Source organism: Maylandia zebra, linkage group LG13, assembly GCF_041146795.1.
Source record: "Maylandia zebra isolate NMK-2024a linkage group LG13, Mzebra_GT3a, whole genome shotgun sequence".
NCBI classification, from domain to species: domain Eukaryota; kingdom Metazoa; phylum Chordata; class Actinopteri; order Cichliformes; family Cichlidae; genus Maylandia; species Maylandia zebra.
In genome coordinates, this window is record NC_135179.1 from 958,979 (window position 1) to 977,503 (window position 18,525).

Consider the following 18,525-nt stretch of genomic DNA (forward strand, 5'->3'; position numbering starts at 1 on the left):
TTTGTACGTGTTTTGAGTTTTTATGTGCTTCGGAGTTTGTACGTGCTTTGTCTCTAGGGGCCACCATAATTATACTTTTATTTATTCACTCCACATAAAATGTAATAAATAAATCATATAATACAAAAACCAACTATTCACATTTCAACTTTTCACTATTTAAATTTTCAGCTTTTTCCTTTTAAACAAATTTAAAGTGAAACAACACAAAACACTGCAAACCACAACACAATTAAATATAAATTAAAATGTGAAAACAAAAAGAAGATGCACATTCTCTGTCATATGGACCTGCATGAATAAACTTTCTGAATCCTTTATCATCCGCAACTGAAAATAGTTGTGGATGATTACTATACCTTTCTAATGTGACGCTGTTGTCCCTGCTCTCTCTCTCTCCCTCCTGCTCTGTTCCTGTGCTACTGAGTGTAACTACCGCCCCTCCCCCCTCTGCCCAGCGCAAAGCACAAGGCTCGCACGCGGAGTGACGCGGGAAGAAAGTGGAGAGAGAGGGCGAGAGAAAGAAAAAAAAAAAAAAAAAAAAAAACCACGGCTCGCGATAAGGAGCCGGCTCGCGTCGTTCACGTCAAAGATCCGGCTCTAAGAGCCGTTCCATTCGCGACCGACCCATCACTAGTAGCCGTAATGCTCTGACAATCCATCGAGCGGTGCAGCTCCGTAGCTTAGCAAAGTTGTACTAAAACATTTGACAGATTGCTGAGCGCTGTGTTCCACATTACATCGGTTCGCGGCCATCAAGCACAACCAGAATTCATACAAAAGGTACACCGTCAACTTTTGAGAGAATGAAAGGATTCCAGGCTGTGCAGATGGTGTTAGTATGCTTAGCTCGTTAGCGTGGTCAGCTCGTTAGCGTGGTCAGCTCGTTAACACGTTGACGCCGTCCAGCCCCACGCATGGGGCGATGCGCAGTAACTCGTTAACGGAGATTTGCCGTGTCCATCTTGTCGCTGCCTGCAGGTGAAGCGATGGGGGAGGAGGGGGAGCTGTGTTCAGTGAAGGAGGGGCGAGGCCGAGTAACGTTGCGTAAAGACAAAAGTGGACGAAAGAGAGGCAAACTTGTGGCTCCACAACTATAATTATAACGTAACATAGACTATATCGATATAAAGGATATCGTCACATCTTATATCTCGTATAAAAATATATCGATATTTTTAAAAACTCGATATATCGGCCAGCCCTACAACAAACTGTCAGGATCAGCCTGATATTATTTGTATCCCACAGTAACTTTACTGTATGGGGAGCTAACACCTCCAAAATGTCAGGAGTAGTTAGTCATAAGAAGTGTTTGTGAACTAAAAATCAAGACTGTGGGATCCTGTTGGTCCGTGGTTTGGAGAGCCCAGCGCTGCTCCCGATGGAGGGGAAGCTAATTCTGTCGGGGAGACCTACCTTGGCACTTGTGCAGGTGAAGCCAAATGCAGGATGTGCTTCATCATATGTTCTAGTGTTTGGCTTGGTTTGGAAACATATTTGGCGATGCTTCATTTCTGCTTTGCTTTTTTTCTTTTCTTCTTCATACCGCGCCTCACAGTTACACTTCAGCTCTATAAATATAGAGTTGGGTGCATTGGTCAAACACTCTGCTCCAGGTATCCAACAGCCAACAGAAAACACTTCACACAGGTAAATTTACTTCATTCGTTTAATGAGTACAAGCCACACAACCCTGTACTACCCTAACAATGCAACTCAGACTGGAGACACCACAGTCATCGTCTGCAGGCCAGTTTCCTGACAACATACAGGAGCAGTAATGAAAGCCAGAGTCACTGCATCAGACGCACCGTCATCGTTTCTGTGTCGTCTTTACTTTTCAAGAGAAAACATTGACGCCCTCAGTAAGTCACTGCTCAGTATAGAAGCAGGCAGGTCGAGTCAGTCACTGGACCAGAACACAAGACTTGCTTAAGTCGCAAAAATTCTACTTAAAAACAAGCAATGCATTACATATATCAATGGGCCAATTAGCCTGTCGCTTGAGGGCAGAGATGCTGGTGTATGGGCTGAAGTAACCTTAGCTCTCTGTATAAAGCATCCATCCATGTAAATTGTTGATTTCAATAAAATTCTTGACAATTACGGGGTGAACAAAGTTCAATAAAAAGTAATATATGGATGCTTTCTCCTCTGACTTCTGATAGAAGGTATCTTCTGTAAATTTCAGAGTTTAATTGCTGTGCAGAGGTAGTTGCTCTGAGGGCTGAGCAGCAGTGTCTAAACTAACCTTGTTAACATCGACTAAGACAACAAGTAGCTCCCGGTTTCTCGTCTCTGAGCAGGAAAGACAAACAAAGAACATCACAACCCTCAGCTGGATACATGTAAATGGAGCAATTCACCATCTATTCTAGAAATCCTGCCTCTTTTATCTACACTGCCACAGAGAACAAATGAAAGGTTAATATGTTCAAATGGCAGCTTTCACTGCTTTAAAGTCGTCTCCTTTACCTGCAGGACAGAAACCCAGACAAGTCTTACTTTGATCTATGAATAAAACACTCACTTTGATAAGACATCTATTACACAATGGTGTATATCATAGGCCTCCTGCAACAAAGAGTCCATACAAATAAATTGGATTTTTTATTTTTATAAAAGACTACGTTTTAAATTACAAAAGAGTAAAATGAAGACATGCTATGAGAGTAGGTTTCCATGCTTAGACAAATCCCTACAAAAGTATTTATATTTAGCTCATTAAATGTTATATGGATAAAATTAGAGAGCCCAAACTATAGAATAACTATATCCTCAAATATAGGGAGGCCGTAGCTCAGCTGGTAGAGCGGATCACCTACTCACATCTTCGATCCCACGCTCCTCCAGTCTACATGCCAAATATCCTTGGGAAAGATACTAACCCCATGTTGCTCTCCGATGCGTCCATCGGAGCGTGAATGCGAGTGAATGTTAGATAGAAGCACCTTAGATAAAGTGCTTGTGTGAATGGGTACAATTGCGTGGATGCACGAGTTGTATAAAGCGCTTTGACAGTAGAAAGCGTTATATAAGAACCAGTCCATTTCAAAGGTTCATGCAAAGCAAAGCCCCTACAAGCAACCCATTCAAAGGGTGGCCCAGGAGCAACGTCTGCCTGTGGCCCTGGCAGAAACAGCATAGTGCAGACGCAACACACCTAGTAGCCTAGCAATATTCAACCCACAGTGCACCATCTACTACACACAGATCAATGCTGATGGTTTCTAAAGATCACAACTTACAAAGGCACCACAATGACAAACAGCTTCCTGCAAAAGAGTTTCCCTGCATCTACAACCAGAGGTGCACTACCACGGCGAGGTCATGTGCAGCTCAGACAGCGCGTCCCGCTGTGTTTGCGAAGAAGATCCAGCGTTTGTCAGACTCTGAAACAGTGAAAGGCTGCATGCTGGCCACGGTGGATGAGGGGATAAATGATGACGATGTATAAGTGAGCGTGACGTCTGCTATTAAGGACAGTTCAAATATTCACAGGGTTAAAACTGTGGCGTCAGACGTGTTTGAAATGCTGATAGATAACCTGAAGAAAACTGATGTAAAGTCTGTAGCAGTAGATGAGTCCACAGACACAACTGATAACGCACAGTTGTGTCGTGTTTTTCATGGCTTACTGCCGTTAGCGGGACACACAACTGGCGAGATAATGTTTGAGAAAATTTCAGCTTTTTCGAGGACAGAGGTCTGGATATGAAGTATGCTTGTGACGGATGGAGCTCCACCCATGGCAGTGAAGTGAGCAGTTTGGCAGCACCGTGGTTGGTGCTGATAACCTTACACTGTCCATCAGACGGCGTTGTGTAAGTAAGCACAGAGCTCAAAACGGACAGCGTGATTGGTTAAGGCGGAGCCTCCAGCACCACTTATTCCGCATGCTGCTCTCAGAAACGTCTGCTGAGCACCGTGACCTGCTACTGCACAATGATGTCAGGTGGTGTCCAAAGGCTGGAGCGTTTCTGTGACCTCAAAGAGGAGATCGCAACTTTCCTCTGCAACAGCAGGCAAAAAAACCAGAAACACACTTGAATCGCATACAACAGCTTCATGGCCAGTGTCGGCTTTCTGAGCGACACACTCAAACAGCTGAATGACCCCTTCAGCAGAAGGGGACTAATCGGCCAGAGCAAAGGAAGCGGTCCTTCCACTGACGAGGGGAAGTTCATCCTCGAACTTGTAGCCATGGCACAGGATCTTCGCACCAACGGACCAGTAAAGTTTTGGACTGATGTCCATACACACCAGCGTCTTAACGTTAAGAATGCAGCCGTCGTCATCCTCAGTGTGTTTGGGTCAGCGTGCACATGTGAATCGAACTTTTCACTCAATGAAAAGCAGCTCTCGTTGCTCACCGACTGACAACACGCTTCACCGCTGCCTTTGGATTGCCAAAACCAACCAAAACACAACCAACCAAAAACAAAACAAACCAAAAAACCCCAAAAAACTGTCAGTTGTCGCATTAATGATGTCCGGGTAACTGTAGCCTAGATATCAACATATGAACTGAAGCCATGCCTAATTACAAGCACAAAGCTGTGCTCTGAGCGTGCAGCCGTAAATGTTGCATTCATGTGTTACTGCTGTGGGTTTGTGCACCGATAGGGTTCATTGGTCTTTTTTAATTCTGTTGAATGCACTTTAACAAGATATCTATTTTATTTTGAAAGGGAATTATCAAAATGTTTGTTTTTTTTATTTCAAATATGAAGAAAAAAGTGTCAGCACTGCCACAGACCTTTACTATTGAAGAAATTCCTACAAGGAGTTGCTGCTTTGGGCTGTCAGACTCTTTGAGATTTAACCTCTGCATTAAGTGTCATTTATATTGTGCAAATTCATAAGGATACTCAAAAGCTAAAAATCATTTGCTGATCCACTTTGAATATACAAAGAAGTCTGAAAATTCAATCCAAAATAAAACAGAAAACCTGAATGGAGTCATGCAAACACTAAAGTGAAGGACGATATTTATAAGGATCTAGAAGAAGAAACAGCCGGTTGCAGACATAATGGCTAAGTTAGACTGAGGCAGCACCTCCTGTCGCCTAGCTGAACGTCTCTTTGGTCTCCAGCATGTCTGGGAGGGTGTGTGCGAGATGGAGATGTGGGGTTGAGCAAATCCTTTTCCTTGTCAGTGCACTGCTTGGTAATTTAATCTAATACCACATGTCAGATCGTTTTGTGTATGGTTATAGGGTACAAGTCGCTGCGAGGCAAGTACGCAGCAATTCCCTGCCACATCAAATTAGCAGCCCCGATGGTGACGAAGGTGGAGTGGGCTGAGGACCAGGCTGCATGGCCAATAGCTGCTCAGGTGTTTACGTGGGTACCTATTAGGATTTTTAACTGTGACGCATATTCTGTAGTACGTGTTCTCAGACACAGTCACACAGGCAAGTGGTAGGTTACAGTCGAAGGACGACTGAACATATTCTCTCTAAGATAAGGGCCTTACATGAACCCGTGGGGACTTTTTTAAAGGGTTAGCTGATGCACCAAGAGGTGCTTAGATGAAACTGGATTGTTTTTCAAAGCATTTGTATGTATGTACATTTAGTGAGACTATTTCGTTTAACCTCCTAGGACCTGGCGTCCACATATGTGGACATCACATTTTGGGTTATTTAGACCAAAGGGCCTGATATCCACTTACAAGGACATTATACTGCTACTGGTCTATTGAAATTTTAAACAAAGATCCTCATATGTGGCTCTTATTTTTCTTAGAAGCAAAAATCGGGTTTAAAAAATAAATAAAATCTGGTAATTCTTTGTTTTTACATTCATCAGGTCCCAATCAGCCCAAAGATCAAAGAGAAATAAAAATGCTGCTGTGGAAGAGTTCGGGTCTTAGGAGGTTAATGGTGTATGTGAAATTGTGCGTGTGTGCATGTACATATGTATGCTATGCAAATTTACACAACCCTGTGTGCAGAACACATACTGGGTGTGCATGTGCACAGAACCTCAGCTACCACTGTACACATGTTTTAGTCTTTGTATTCTTCTGCTGCTGTGCCTGAGCTGTGGTAACGCACACATTTCCCAATAAAGTCTCATCTTCAATCCTTAAATACACTGAACTCACACATGGTCAGCATTGGAAACAAAGCTGCATTCAGAGTTAAAATAATGTATCACCTGATTCTGATTCAGCTTCTATGCTGAAGGTGGTTCTTTTATGCGTTCATGATTGACTGAGTCCACTCAGCGTATCAACCAACCCCACAACCTAAATAAACTGCTGTTTTGCACATATATGGTGTTGACAGAGTATTGGGTGTAGGGATGGGTACCGGTGTCCGGTGCCATGATGGCACCGGTTCTGACATAAACGGTAGTAACCAGACGGAAAAGCAGCGCACATTTCGGTGCTTTATTTCGGTGCTTTTTTTTCCTGAGCTGTGATACACTTCTAGCCAATCATTTTACGTTTCCGAGGATAGTAGGCGGGGCCAGGTACGTACGTTCTGTTAGAGCAGAGCTACAGATTAAAAATGTCCAAGGCGAAGCGGTCAAAAGTCTGGCTGTACTTCACAGCAAAAGATGCAAACTCAGCAGCCTGCAACAAGTGCTTTAAGCTGATACTGTGATACTGTCAAAGGAGGTAACACCAAGAATCTGATGAAACACCTGGTGACGCATAGCGTTTTTTTTTAAAAGCCGAGAAATGCGCCGTATTTGATAGCTTGCTGCGAGACCTCACACCGAGCACATCTACTGCGGGTGTGGTGCCTGTTATCGGACCCGGAGTTAGCAACATCCCCAAAAACCCGAAGAGGAGAGTCCTGGCCCCTAGCCCTGCCAGTGTAGCAGAAATGATGAGGATGATGATGCAGCAGCAGCCGTTCTTCTCTGCGTGAGTAGCTTCATGTTGTTCGTGTGTAATTTACGTTGAGTAGGCTAACCACGTTATTACATTAATGCATGTAAGGTGAACTAGCAAACATCATCATAGCTACATGCTGCTGTCTTCTTGTTTGATGGCAGATACTCCCTTCACCCTGGCCAAAAAGGCTAAAATGACCAAAGAAAAAGTGGGAAACAGTTAAACATGAGAGGTTTAGGACAAAGTTTGTGTTTTTTCCATTGTTTAAGCACTGCTTCCAGCCAAGAGTGATACCATATATGCCCCATAGCTGCAGAAAAGGCTAACATTGTTATCTTTTTACAAAAAACCAGCTGAACATGAGAGGTTTTTGGACAAAGTTTGTGTTCTCCATTCTTTAAGCACCGGTTTGAGCACCGTTTGAGCACCGGCACCATTTCAAAAGTACCGATTTGGCACCGGTATCGGATAAAACCTAAACGATACCCATCCCTAATTGGGTAGATATTAATTTTTCTCCAGTCTTATGTGATCGCTGTAAACTTTAGTGATATGCATGTGCCGGGCGCCTCGATATGAATTTTCAAGTTGCCGTTTTTTTCATAGGAAGCCAGTTTCAAAAGCTTAAAGAACAAAGCAGTTGTTATGGAGACAGGGGGAAACAAAAAGGTGTTTTGCCTAATTTGCACTTGTATGGAGAGAAACAGTGGTGTGGTCGCCCACGCAGTTTCTTTTTGTAGCACAGTCTTTGTCCTGGCATTGAAAAATAATGATCTATCAAGACTGCTACATCATGCTAGTTGAATAAATGACAACAAAATTCAAACCTACTCTGGCTCAGAAAGGATTAAGACACCACTTCCCTCATTATCAAACTGGCATTTCAGTCCTTCCTTTCCTTTAAGCGCTGATGCTCGGTGCTGCCACTGAACCGCTCTCCTCGGTCTGCTTCAAACGACTGCTCAAATGTCATTTTGCTCCTTGCATCTGTGAGGGCCAATCTGACCGACTGGCCACGTAACATTTACTGGTCATGTTTTTGCATTTGCACATTTTCTCACTTTCTGTCCACGAGCAAAAAAAGGGAACAATCCTTAGTGTCCCTCGCTGCCGGCCCTCTGAAAACAGCTACTTAAAGCCACAAACAGTGATTTGGGGAGGAAGAGCACAATAAATATGTTAGTTTTATCTGGGGCTGCTGCATAAATGCACCCTACATAATATCATTTTTGGTAAGAAGTAGAAACCATAAATATACTTACCATCGCTCTAAATAACACTTACACAGCAGAGGAAAAACAGACTAGCCTACGTCACAGCAGCTGACATGTCTTTGTCGATTCCATACATCAACCCTCTGGACTGTTTGCAGTTATACCAACATGAAGTGTGGAATAGGTTACACGGCGGTCTAAACTAATGGTCACCAGGTTTTGCAGAAACCTGCAGATGCACATATGCACAGGTAAAACCAGCCGTGTCCTGATATTTGGGCCGTGTCGTTTTAAACATGCTGTTTCTCCTCGGTGAGCCAACCACTTAAAGCCAAATCTATGACATTTATGTAATTAGATGGCAGGAAGGGAGAATGTCCCAACAGATAAATCCTTTTTTCCTACGTCATCAATTTACAAGCTTCAGATCCAAAAGGAGACCAAACTATTCATTCAGACAACATCTTTATCACATGTCAAATTCTGTATTTGGTGTTTATGGTGAGAAACACCTGCTAGGACATGAATTACCTGTAGTGACGGCTGCCAATTTTAAGAGTCATGACCACTAACAGCTCATTTCTTTGCTATTGAAAGACCTCCAGGATCAGAACAAAATCATTGTAAAGAGTAATATCAACACATCTGTAATATGGCTGCGGCTCTTTGTGTCATGCACGTATTGACTGGTCTATTGAGTTTCTTGCAAGGTAAATGTTTCAGTGGAAAAGTGATAAGTAACAAACAGCTTGTGAGCCCAATCTCTCATGTCTTTAATCAGCCTTTTGCAACATGCAGCCGTTGTCAAATGGAATTAGAACTGGCCATTTCATTGAGACGTGGAAATGGTTGATGAATGCATCACCTGTGTGTGACAGATGTGACAGATGTGACGGCTCCCTCAGCTGCCCTTTGAATATCTAATGGCTGTGCATTTAGACACGGCACACAGTTTGGTTCTTCTCCAGCCTTTGTGCGTTTTTGAGAAGAGAAAACATATCATTACATTGTCTGGTTTCCAGATTTAAAGACCTGCATCGGAGCGAGACACATGACAGCACGTGCAGAATAACCTGACAGTCATTTGGAGAATGTTATACTCAGGCTGGGACACATGCAGTGGATCCTACGAGCACTTACATGTGTTTACTGCACATCAACCAGCCAAAGGATCAGTTTAAATTCATCATCACAGCAGCACAAGAGGACCAACAAGTCGCACAACAGCTGACACCACCGAGCAGACGCCTGCTCAGAGTTATGTGACAAGAGAGAAGACACACAGACACACACACACACACACACACACACACAGACAGAGACACACACACAGAGACAGACACACACACAGACACACACACAGACAGACAGACAGACAGACAGACAGACAGACACACACACACAGACAGACACACACACACACAGACAGACACACACAGAGACAGACACACACACACACACACAGAGACAGACACACACACACACACACAGAGACAGACACACACACACACACACACAGAGACAGACACACACACACACACACACAGAGACAGACACACACACACACACACACAGAGACAGACACACAGACAGACACACAGACACAGACAGACACTCAGACACACACACTCCTCGTGCCTATGGTACGACAACTTTTCTCGTGCCTATGGTACGCTGCGCAGAAAAACCTTGCCCCACACACACACACACACACACACACACACACACACACACACACACACACCTGCTCAGGAGCTTAAACAGCAGAGTAAACATGGACTTGTGTTTATTAGTGAACCACATAATAATAAATGTTGTGCACTCACAGCAGCTGAGACACAATCCTGGCAAACACATGATCTTGATGTTCACTGGCACTAAACTCTTCTGCATGAACTCTGTTTACTTACAAATGAATGTGTTTGTGTTTAAAGGTCAGTTTAAAAGCTGAACTAGTTATCAGCTCTTTGCACTGTCATTGCTACTGTAGCAAAAAGTGCACATACAAAACCATAGACAGGTCCTCATCATATACGTCAGGCTAGTAGGTGTGTGCAGGACTTCTACTCCTTTTCTGAAGTTCAACGTTTGAATCTTAATCCTGTTAAGAACGACAAAGTCATCGCCCTTTGAAAAGGTGTTACTGCATTCTTATGTTCTGATACAGACGTATCATTTGTACCCCACAAACAATGCTGAACAGGAAGTGAAGTACTAGATGAGTCATTGTTGTAGGCTGTGTGTGTGTGTGTGTACTGCTCATCAACCTTTCATCAGGTGTCTGCAGCAGATTAAAGACACAAAGACAGCCACACTGGAACATCAAACAACCACTCTAATGGTGCAGGAGGTGAGAAAGGTGTGTGTGTGTGTGTGTGTGTGTGTGTGTGTGTGTGCAGTCAATATTCACACAGTGAGTATTGACTGCAATGTGAGAAGCCTGTAAAACAGAGTGGAGAAGGATCAGATATTGTGTCTTGAGGAGCAGGTGACAGCTGCAGACAAGGCTCTCAAATGTTTTCAAGATGTGGGAGCTGGGACCGGCTGCATTAGTGGCTAAACGAAGCATCTGTGAAGGCAACGTGCTGAATGATATACACGCAATGATATACATTGCTGCTTTGCAGCAATATATGATGGCATACAGATGTAAGTATTGTTCATTTCAGTACGACAATACTGAATATTGCCAGTACTAACCCGAGTCCTGCAGACTGAACTTTAGGCAGAAAGTCTGATTTTTAAAGCTAAAGCTGTTGCTAAAACATGGAGTTTTTAATCATCCACACACGAACCTCTTCTTAATACTACTATGCAGTGCTCATGTATGTAAGGCTGAATGAGGCACGCTGTATTAAAGCACTATTTAAGAATCAGTCCATTTATAATGAGCCACGCGGTCAATAAAGGTCCGTGTCTACAGTTCTTACATGAAGCGTGACTCGATCATGTTCGCCGCTTCGTTTACAGAGCAATCATTGGATCAGGGCTGCCTGCACACGTGCGGCTCATTGGCCAGCACTCACTTCTGTTTCTGCTTCAGACTTAGGAAGCTCGGCCATAGACAACATCACACACACAACAAAGCCGCCGACCGTGTAAGATCACCTGACGTGTGCTCATACACACATCGCATGTCTCTTTGGTCAAGCTGTCAGCAAGCATCAGCTGAGGCCGGTGAGCAGGCCAGATGTACAAACACGCCCAACAGACACGAAGCCGCCTACTGCCATCCCCCTTCACCTTTAGCACGAACACGCTTCGCATGCACATGTGTGCGTTTGTGATACTACACTATACAGTTATTACCTGTAATAAGCTCTATGCCATCACTCCCTGCTGTTAGTTTAAGTGATGAATAACCAATAAGTGGCAGTTTGTAAAACGCGACATTTCACGATAAAGACAACGTAGCAGTTAGACCGCCAACCAGCCCGTCTGCTGCGAGGGGATCTGAAGACATTTCAAACCCATTTTATGAGGAATGTGTTCATGCTGAGAAACCTGTGAATCCTGGCGTCCTATTAAATCCAATTCACTTACAGCAAATATAAAAATAGCCGTCTGCAGCTTATGGCATGAAGCTAACCGTCAGTGACAGCAGGTTATAAACAGAACAACACCCCCAGCAGCACCACGTCTGCACAGCAAGTCTCAGTTTGTACTAAATACTCATGTCAGACACGCTCAGGTGTGGACAGAGAGCTGGGTAACACGAATCATTAAGCAAACACTAAGAAGCACCGAGCCAAATGTCAAAGCTATCAGCACCAGTTTATCGTAACGGTGAATAAACCGTATTCTGCAACTGAAAAGGAGACGGAACAAATAGAGCTCTAATTAAAACGCAGCACGTCTCGTTCACGTATGGACACTTTCTATTGTTTGTATGGACGAGGAAACAGATATGGCATCACATAAGCATGTCACACAGACTGTCAGGGATCTGCCTGAATAGAGAAGGCCCCCTACGTGACGGCAGACACACAGTGCGGTGAATCGCAGCAGCTCACACTGGGCAAAATGCTATTAACACAGGACAGGCAACGGCCATATCTGGCAATCAACAGAGGGAAAGGGAGAGAAAGATGGCGGTTTGACCTTTTCCAGATGGTATAGCCTTTAATCCTTACTACAGAGTCCTGCTGGGGACATGCAGACTGGAGACGTCTGATAAATTAGGCTCAAATGCCACCGTGAATCTGCATTTGTATGTGTTCATTAACAAAAAAGGGACACGAGCGCTTTGAAGTGGGTCCACTTGGAGAGGCCTGTGCTCGTGGCGATGCTCGTCGAGTGTGTTCATGCATCTACACTTTCCACTGAGCAAGGCTGGAGTCACACAGCGCCTTCACTTTGTGCCACCTTTCTGTGAAATTGCTCTAAACGTTATAAACAACAATTGTATGATGACAATTACAGTGTTCCCTCATCCATCCATCCACGGTTAGCCTTATTCAGGTCGGGTCACGGTGGGACTGGAACCCATCTCAACCAGTCTGAATGTGGAGAATACGCAGAGCGTTAGTAAAGTGAGGGCCGTTATAAGGACGAAGGACAGCAGAGGTGTTTGAAGCTACTGCAGGACAGGCATATGGTAGGGAGACAGAGGCACTGACAACATGAGAGCAGCGACAGTGAGGTGTGTGGTACGAGTGGCAGATGGGTTCGAAGGGGGGTGGCATTACAACAGGGGTCTGCTCAGAGCCCCTTATGTTTGCAATGGTGATTGACAGGCTGACAGAGCGCACCACGCGGGAGTCTCTGTGGACTACGATGTTTGCAGACGACACCGTGATCTGCAGTGAGCTTAGAGAGCGGGTGGAGGAGAGCCAGGAGAGGAGGCACGGTGTGGAGAAAAGATGAATGTAGGTATGAAACAGAACGCACGTGAACTACAGCCAGTGAAGTTTAAATATCTCGAGTCAAACACCTGAAGCAGAAAACAAGAGAGGTGAAGGAGTGAGTGCAGGTAGCGTAGACCACGGCCTCGACGGGCGCGGCCTCGACGGGCGCGGCCTCGACGGGCGCGGCCTCGACGGGCGCGGCCTCGACGGGCGCGGCCTCGACGGGCGCGGGGTCTAGCTGTGACAGAAGGATAGCAGAGTGAATGTGCAGTTTACAAGATGGAGACCTGCTATGATGTATGGTAGGGAGAGGCAGAGCTGGAGGCGGCACAGTTGAAGACGGGAAGGCTTTGATTTGGTGCGAGCAGGAAGGAGCAGATTAGAAACGAGTGCAGGACAAAGTTCAGCCTCCTGCAGCCATAAACACACGTTCATGGAGGGACAGCAAACAAACACTGGACAAAGAGTGTTGGATGGAGCTGCCAGGCAGGAGCAATAGATGGAGACCCCAGAACCCTCATGGCTACAGTGAAGGCACACGTGTGACAGGATGCTGCGCTAGTGTGAGGCGGAAGCAGATGATCTGCTGTGGCGTCCCCTAAAGGCAGCAGCAGGAAAACACAGCATCTAACTGTCCTCTACAGAGCAGCTTTACAGCCGTTTTCGTTCCTTTGTGAAGTCTTTGAATCCCTGATATTCAGACACTGATACAGGCGGAGCACATTTCTGTTTGCTAGGCCTCGTCTTCACGTATCCGAGCGTACACATTCAACCTGTCGACTGTGTTTGTGGCGCTGACGAGCTTATAATAATGGCACACTGTGTAGTCCATACAGACCATCTAAGTCCAGCTTTGGTGAGTAAAAGTCTTTTTACTGCTGCTTATAACCATGAACACACACGTCATGTGAGATTTCACAGAGAGACAAATAAAAAAGCTGAACTTCAGCGGCACAAACCTGATGCTCTGATCGTGTCGTGTAAACGCTGAATAAAAGAAACGCTTGGTGCTGAGATTTTAATGCCCCCTGCTGGACGACAATGCAACTCTCCCAAAGTCATTAAACACCACATGAGAAAACAGTACAGGCCAATTACTGTTCACCACAATAGAAATCATCTTTTGAGGCATCGCAAATGTCATCCAGGAGTGTGTGGCAAGTATACGGGCACCAGGCTGGAGCCAGAGCCACAAATTAAGTCTGACATTTCCCTCTAAAAATGCTCATTAGTCAAACAAGCCGGATGTGATAACTGTAATATCTCTAAATTGCAGCAATTAGAAAAGGTTTGCCGCGGGGACATGAACATTTTCTTTGCCGTGTAAAATGTCAACAATGGGACAATCTCATCAGCCAGAATCAAAATGAGCCTGCATTACTGTCACTATGACAAGGTGTCCAATAAGCAGCACCTGCTAAATAATCTGTGCATTACCCATCAGTCTAATTGAAAAGTGTCCTTCTGAAACTCAGCTGACGGCCTCAGCAATCACACTGGATTGGTACCAATGCAAATATAACTTCTTATGTGAGCAAAAACCTGGGTCTCATCTTTGAGCCCAACACAGCAACACAGTTCATCAAAACGCCCTCGATACAGCCTGCTCTCTGTGCTCATGTAGAGCTGTGCAGCAGCGCCCTCTCCTGGCTCGGATGAGGCACTGCTGAATTTTCTAAAACGTTGATGGAAAGACACCAGACACGGCCAAATTCCATCCAGAGTAACTTTGTGCGTTAGAAATGACCTCGACCTGTCCTGTCATTGGGAATAACCAGGACCAATCAGAAGTGGGGATGTGAAGAGGAGGCACAGGACGCCGCGCTGTTTCTCAGTATTACACGTCTGTGGTTTCATGTGTGGACTGGGTGGGTTGTTACTGTGACAATTTTATATCAACAGCATATTTAGAAAGTTGCTCCTGTGTTCAGTCCTTACTTTGACCACTGTATATATTGCTGATACCACCGTCCTGTATTACAACATCGATGTCTGACAGACATGGAGAATAAAGTTATGAAACGAGCTTCCTTTACCTTTTTGATGGAACTGCGAGCCTTCTCCTTCCACTGGTGGCTGCTCAGCTCCAGGGTGCAATGGACGTAGGTTTCTCTGTCATAGGAGCCCAGGATGAACAGTCTGAAGAGCCCCAACAAAAACACATTCAGAGATAGCAGTGAAGTCAGATCTATCCATTGGCCTGAGTGTTTGTAGCTCACCATACTGGACAAGACAGAGTTTGGCCCAAATATGTAAAGGAACTACACAACACGACATGTCTGAGTGTAGCGTTTACACATCCTCTGTGTCGCCTGAGCCAGCACTCCATTGGACTGCCTGTGGGTCAGAGTGTGTGGTCAGCACAGGTGAGCTGCAGGACGACGTGAAGGCTCATGTGATGTGCCTTACTGTCACAGCCAAACACTCAGTCATGAAGCATCTGAGAACATTTACTGCAACATACGCATGTTATCATCAGCACAGGGACCTGTTCTGGATCAGTGCCGTGCAGTCCTGTGAAGAAGCTGACATCTTAATCAAAGTTGAATCTAAATGGTTTCTGGTGCCAAACACAATGCAAAGCCATCCAATGGGCCAGACCGGCCCCGCTGCAGGGGCTTCTGGGACGCCAGTGACTCGACTGGTTTAGATCAGACACATTTAAAAAAGCAGTGGTTTCTTTGCAGGTTCAGACCTGCATGTCAGTGGGAACATGGTTGTTTCGTGGTTTTATGTTTGAGAGCCAGTCACTCGTGTGTTTTAGCAAAACCAGCAAACACACAGGTCATCATCATCATCATCTGACTTCTCACCACCGACTGTAAACTGTAAACATTCCTACTGTACAAGCAGCTCCTCCCACTTTGCCAGTAAGCCTCTTTGTGAAAAGGACAGAGGGAATGGGAAATGGACTCACTCTCATGGAGCGCTCCCACAAAGCGCTCTATGCAACATGCCACAGTCACTGTCTTCTATGCTGTTAAGTACTCCCTAACTAAGAGCAACCTGGGGTTAACATGTTGCCCAGCAATGTTTGGCAGGCAGACTGGGGGGTGGAACCACCAGCCTTTGCATCAGTACCTGCTCTACCCCAGAGGAGTATCACTCTGTGGCTGTAAAGCAACTGTTACATCCCACGTTTATACAAATCTTTGTGTCTTTAAAGTCTGTAACAAAATAAAACAGTTGGAGCAGAGAAAGACAAACACATGACTGCTTCACAGCATGCAGAAAAATCACATCTTATGCTCCAGTAAACCAAGTCCCCAAGACCCTCTGCAGACCCAGTCTGGACTTAACAGACGCACGAATGGTAAACCAGTGGATGCTTAGCTCCACTGGACAGCTTATTAACCACATGATATTCAGTCAGATGCACTTTGTAGTACAGAAAGGGAGAGACACCACATATTTTCAAAAGCACTCCGACGTTTTCGGAGACGTCTGGGAGAACACCCCGGCCTGGTGGTGGACTCAAACTCGGGCTCCACCCTGCTCCCCTTTTTAATAATCAAAATCATAAAATCAGCTAAAGATTTTAATGCACGCCGGTGTTACTAACATGACAAGAATGGCCACGTTGAAAAGTTACCAACATGTATTTAAGTTCTGTTGTGATTCATTTCACGTCTTAGTATTTTAATGTACTTTTGTACAGGGACCCAGTTATACAACTATAGATCAAAGTTGCTGTGTGACAACCTACAAACAGAGATGAAGTGTCTCACCTGCTGCACTCAATGAGGCTGACTTTGAGCCGTCCTTCTACCAGCCGGCTGTCGTGCACTGACAGATCCAAATCACAGGCTGAACCGTGCAGAGGCTGCACTTGGAAAGGAAAGAAGGGCTTGTACCTGGAACAAAAACAGCATACGTTCAGTTAGCTGCCTCCTGACAGGGGACACACACTCCCCTCCTCCTTAAACGCGAACTTTAATGGGTTACCTTAAAGTAGTGCCAAGCATGTTTCAGCTACCACTCAGTGAACAGAGAATGCTCAATCTGGTCGTTCACATTGTTATGACAGGAAAGACCACAACGAGATTTTAGTGTGACACCAGTTATTAGGGGTGGGGGGAAAAATCGATACTGTGTAGCATCGTGATATTTTGTTTGCTAATAATGTATCGATGCAGGGACGGCAGAAATCGATATTTTGTTACAAAAAAGGTTTTGCTCTGACTTCAGAGCATGTTGATCCTTTTTCTGAGCAACAATCCTGACGCTGTCCAAATGTGTTTAACTGTTTTTTATGGCAGCAATAAACAAGACAGTTTACTGATTTTAATTTAAGACATGTTTTATTTTAATTAAGTTTAAAACTTTTTTTATTTAATGTAAAATTATATTTTGTTTTAATTTACTTTCCAATTCTTCAGTTGCTGAAGGGGCTGCATAGTTTTCATATTGCATAGTTCAGAATAGCTGTAATTGTACCAGATGGTTGCATTCAGTTCAGTTGGACTAGACTGTAATACAAACCGTTCAGTTTGTCAACAATAAAACTGAAATGAGAGAAAGACTGAGTGCGAGACTTTGTTATTAGATAAATAAATATTGATAAAGTTTACCTTTATGTACAGAATCTGAATATCGCAAAGTATTTAAAAAAATTGCAATAATATCGTATCGTGAGTTAAGTATTGTGATAATATCGTATCGTGGGATGTTTGGTGATTCCCACCTCTACCGGTTATGATACAGCGTTGGTCTAAGCTGCTCGGTAATACTTGTTAGAAGTCTGTTCACATCTGGGAGGGGCTGTGCAAAGACAAATGGAGCAGATGTTCAGCATGTGCACCACCGCAAGCTTCCTGTCCTCGACTCGTACTCCAACGTGGACAATCGGTGGGTAGGCCTGCTGTAGCTTACACATAAATATGTATCAGGGATTTTTGTACGATACTGTGTTTTCAAAGTGTAACAAAATGTAGAAACACAACACGAGTAATGATAATGACATCTGGTTGTAAATATCAGCACCTATTTTGGCCTCTCCCTTTCCTCTGGTGCTCGACAACGCCCAGCCTCATGTGGCGAGAGTATGAAGGTTTTGGGTTCGCCGACTTGCACCCACACTCGCCTGTCATGTGAGCTGTTGCAATGAAATGTCAGCAACATGAACTGACCTGATTATTGTGCTGTCTTTGAATTCAGCCCTCTGTAGTTTGATAGATCCATCCTTGCCTTCCTTACACATTACCCAGTCCATATCAGTACGGCTATACAGCAGGATATTTCTGCAGGAAATCTACGTCCACACTGTAACTGCAGACTTATTTCAACCCTACAGCGTAACACGTGCACCTCCAGAGCAGTGCAACCACTACACTAGCTAAATGCATACCACAACAACTTGAATGGTGTGAAAGGTTGCAGCGTAGGGATAAAAGGAGTTTGCAGTTATGAGAAGTGTTCCTACGAGTCTTATTTTAAATGCACTATTAAATATCTGCCGCAGGTTCTACATACGATCATATTAGAAACAAAGTAACTCAAGAGCAAATATAGCAACGCCACATCGATTGGTGTGCAAACCAACGGCCAGCTCATTGGTGTGTCCGCTGAAACGCACCAAAGAAAAGATGGCGCAAACAGACTCAGTCTC

The 18,525-nt window shown here is 44.6% G+C and overlaps 2 protein-coding genes across 2 annotated transcripts in view; both read right to left on the reverse strand.

The window, feature by feature from the left end:
- The window catches only part of pdzd8 (PDZ domain containing 8), an 84,999-nt gene that overhangs the window by 10,544 nt on the left and 55,930 nt on the right, over positions 1 to 18,525 (reverse strand). Inside the window, exons 2-3 of the mRNA XM_024804700.2 lie at positions 16,646 to 16,771; positions 14,954 to 15,056 (exon numbers count right to left, since the gene is read on the reverse strand). Coding sequence (XP_024660468.1) covers positions 14,954 to 15,056; positions 16,646 to 16,771 — 229 coding nt within the window. The remainder of the gene's footprint in view (positions 1 to 14,953; positions 15,057 to 16,645; positions 16,772 to 18,525) is intronic.
- Positions 18,467 to 18,525, reverse strand: part of LOC143421728 (uncharacterized) — a 4,294-nt gene continuing 4,235 nt past the window's right edge. The window contains exon 3 of the mRNA XM_076891343.1: positions 18,467 to 18,481. Within this exon, the coding sequence (XP_076747458.1) occupies positions 18,467 to 18,481 (15 nt within the window). The remainder of the gene's footprint in view (positions 18,482 to 18,525) is intronic.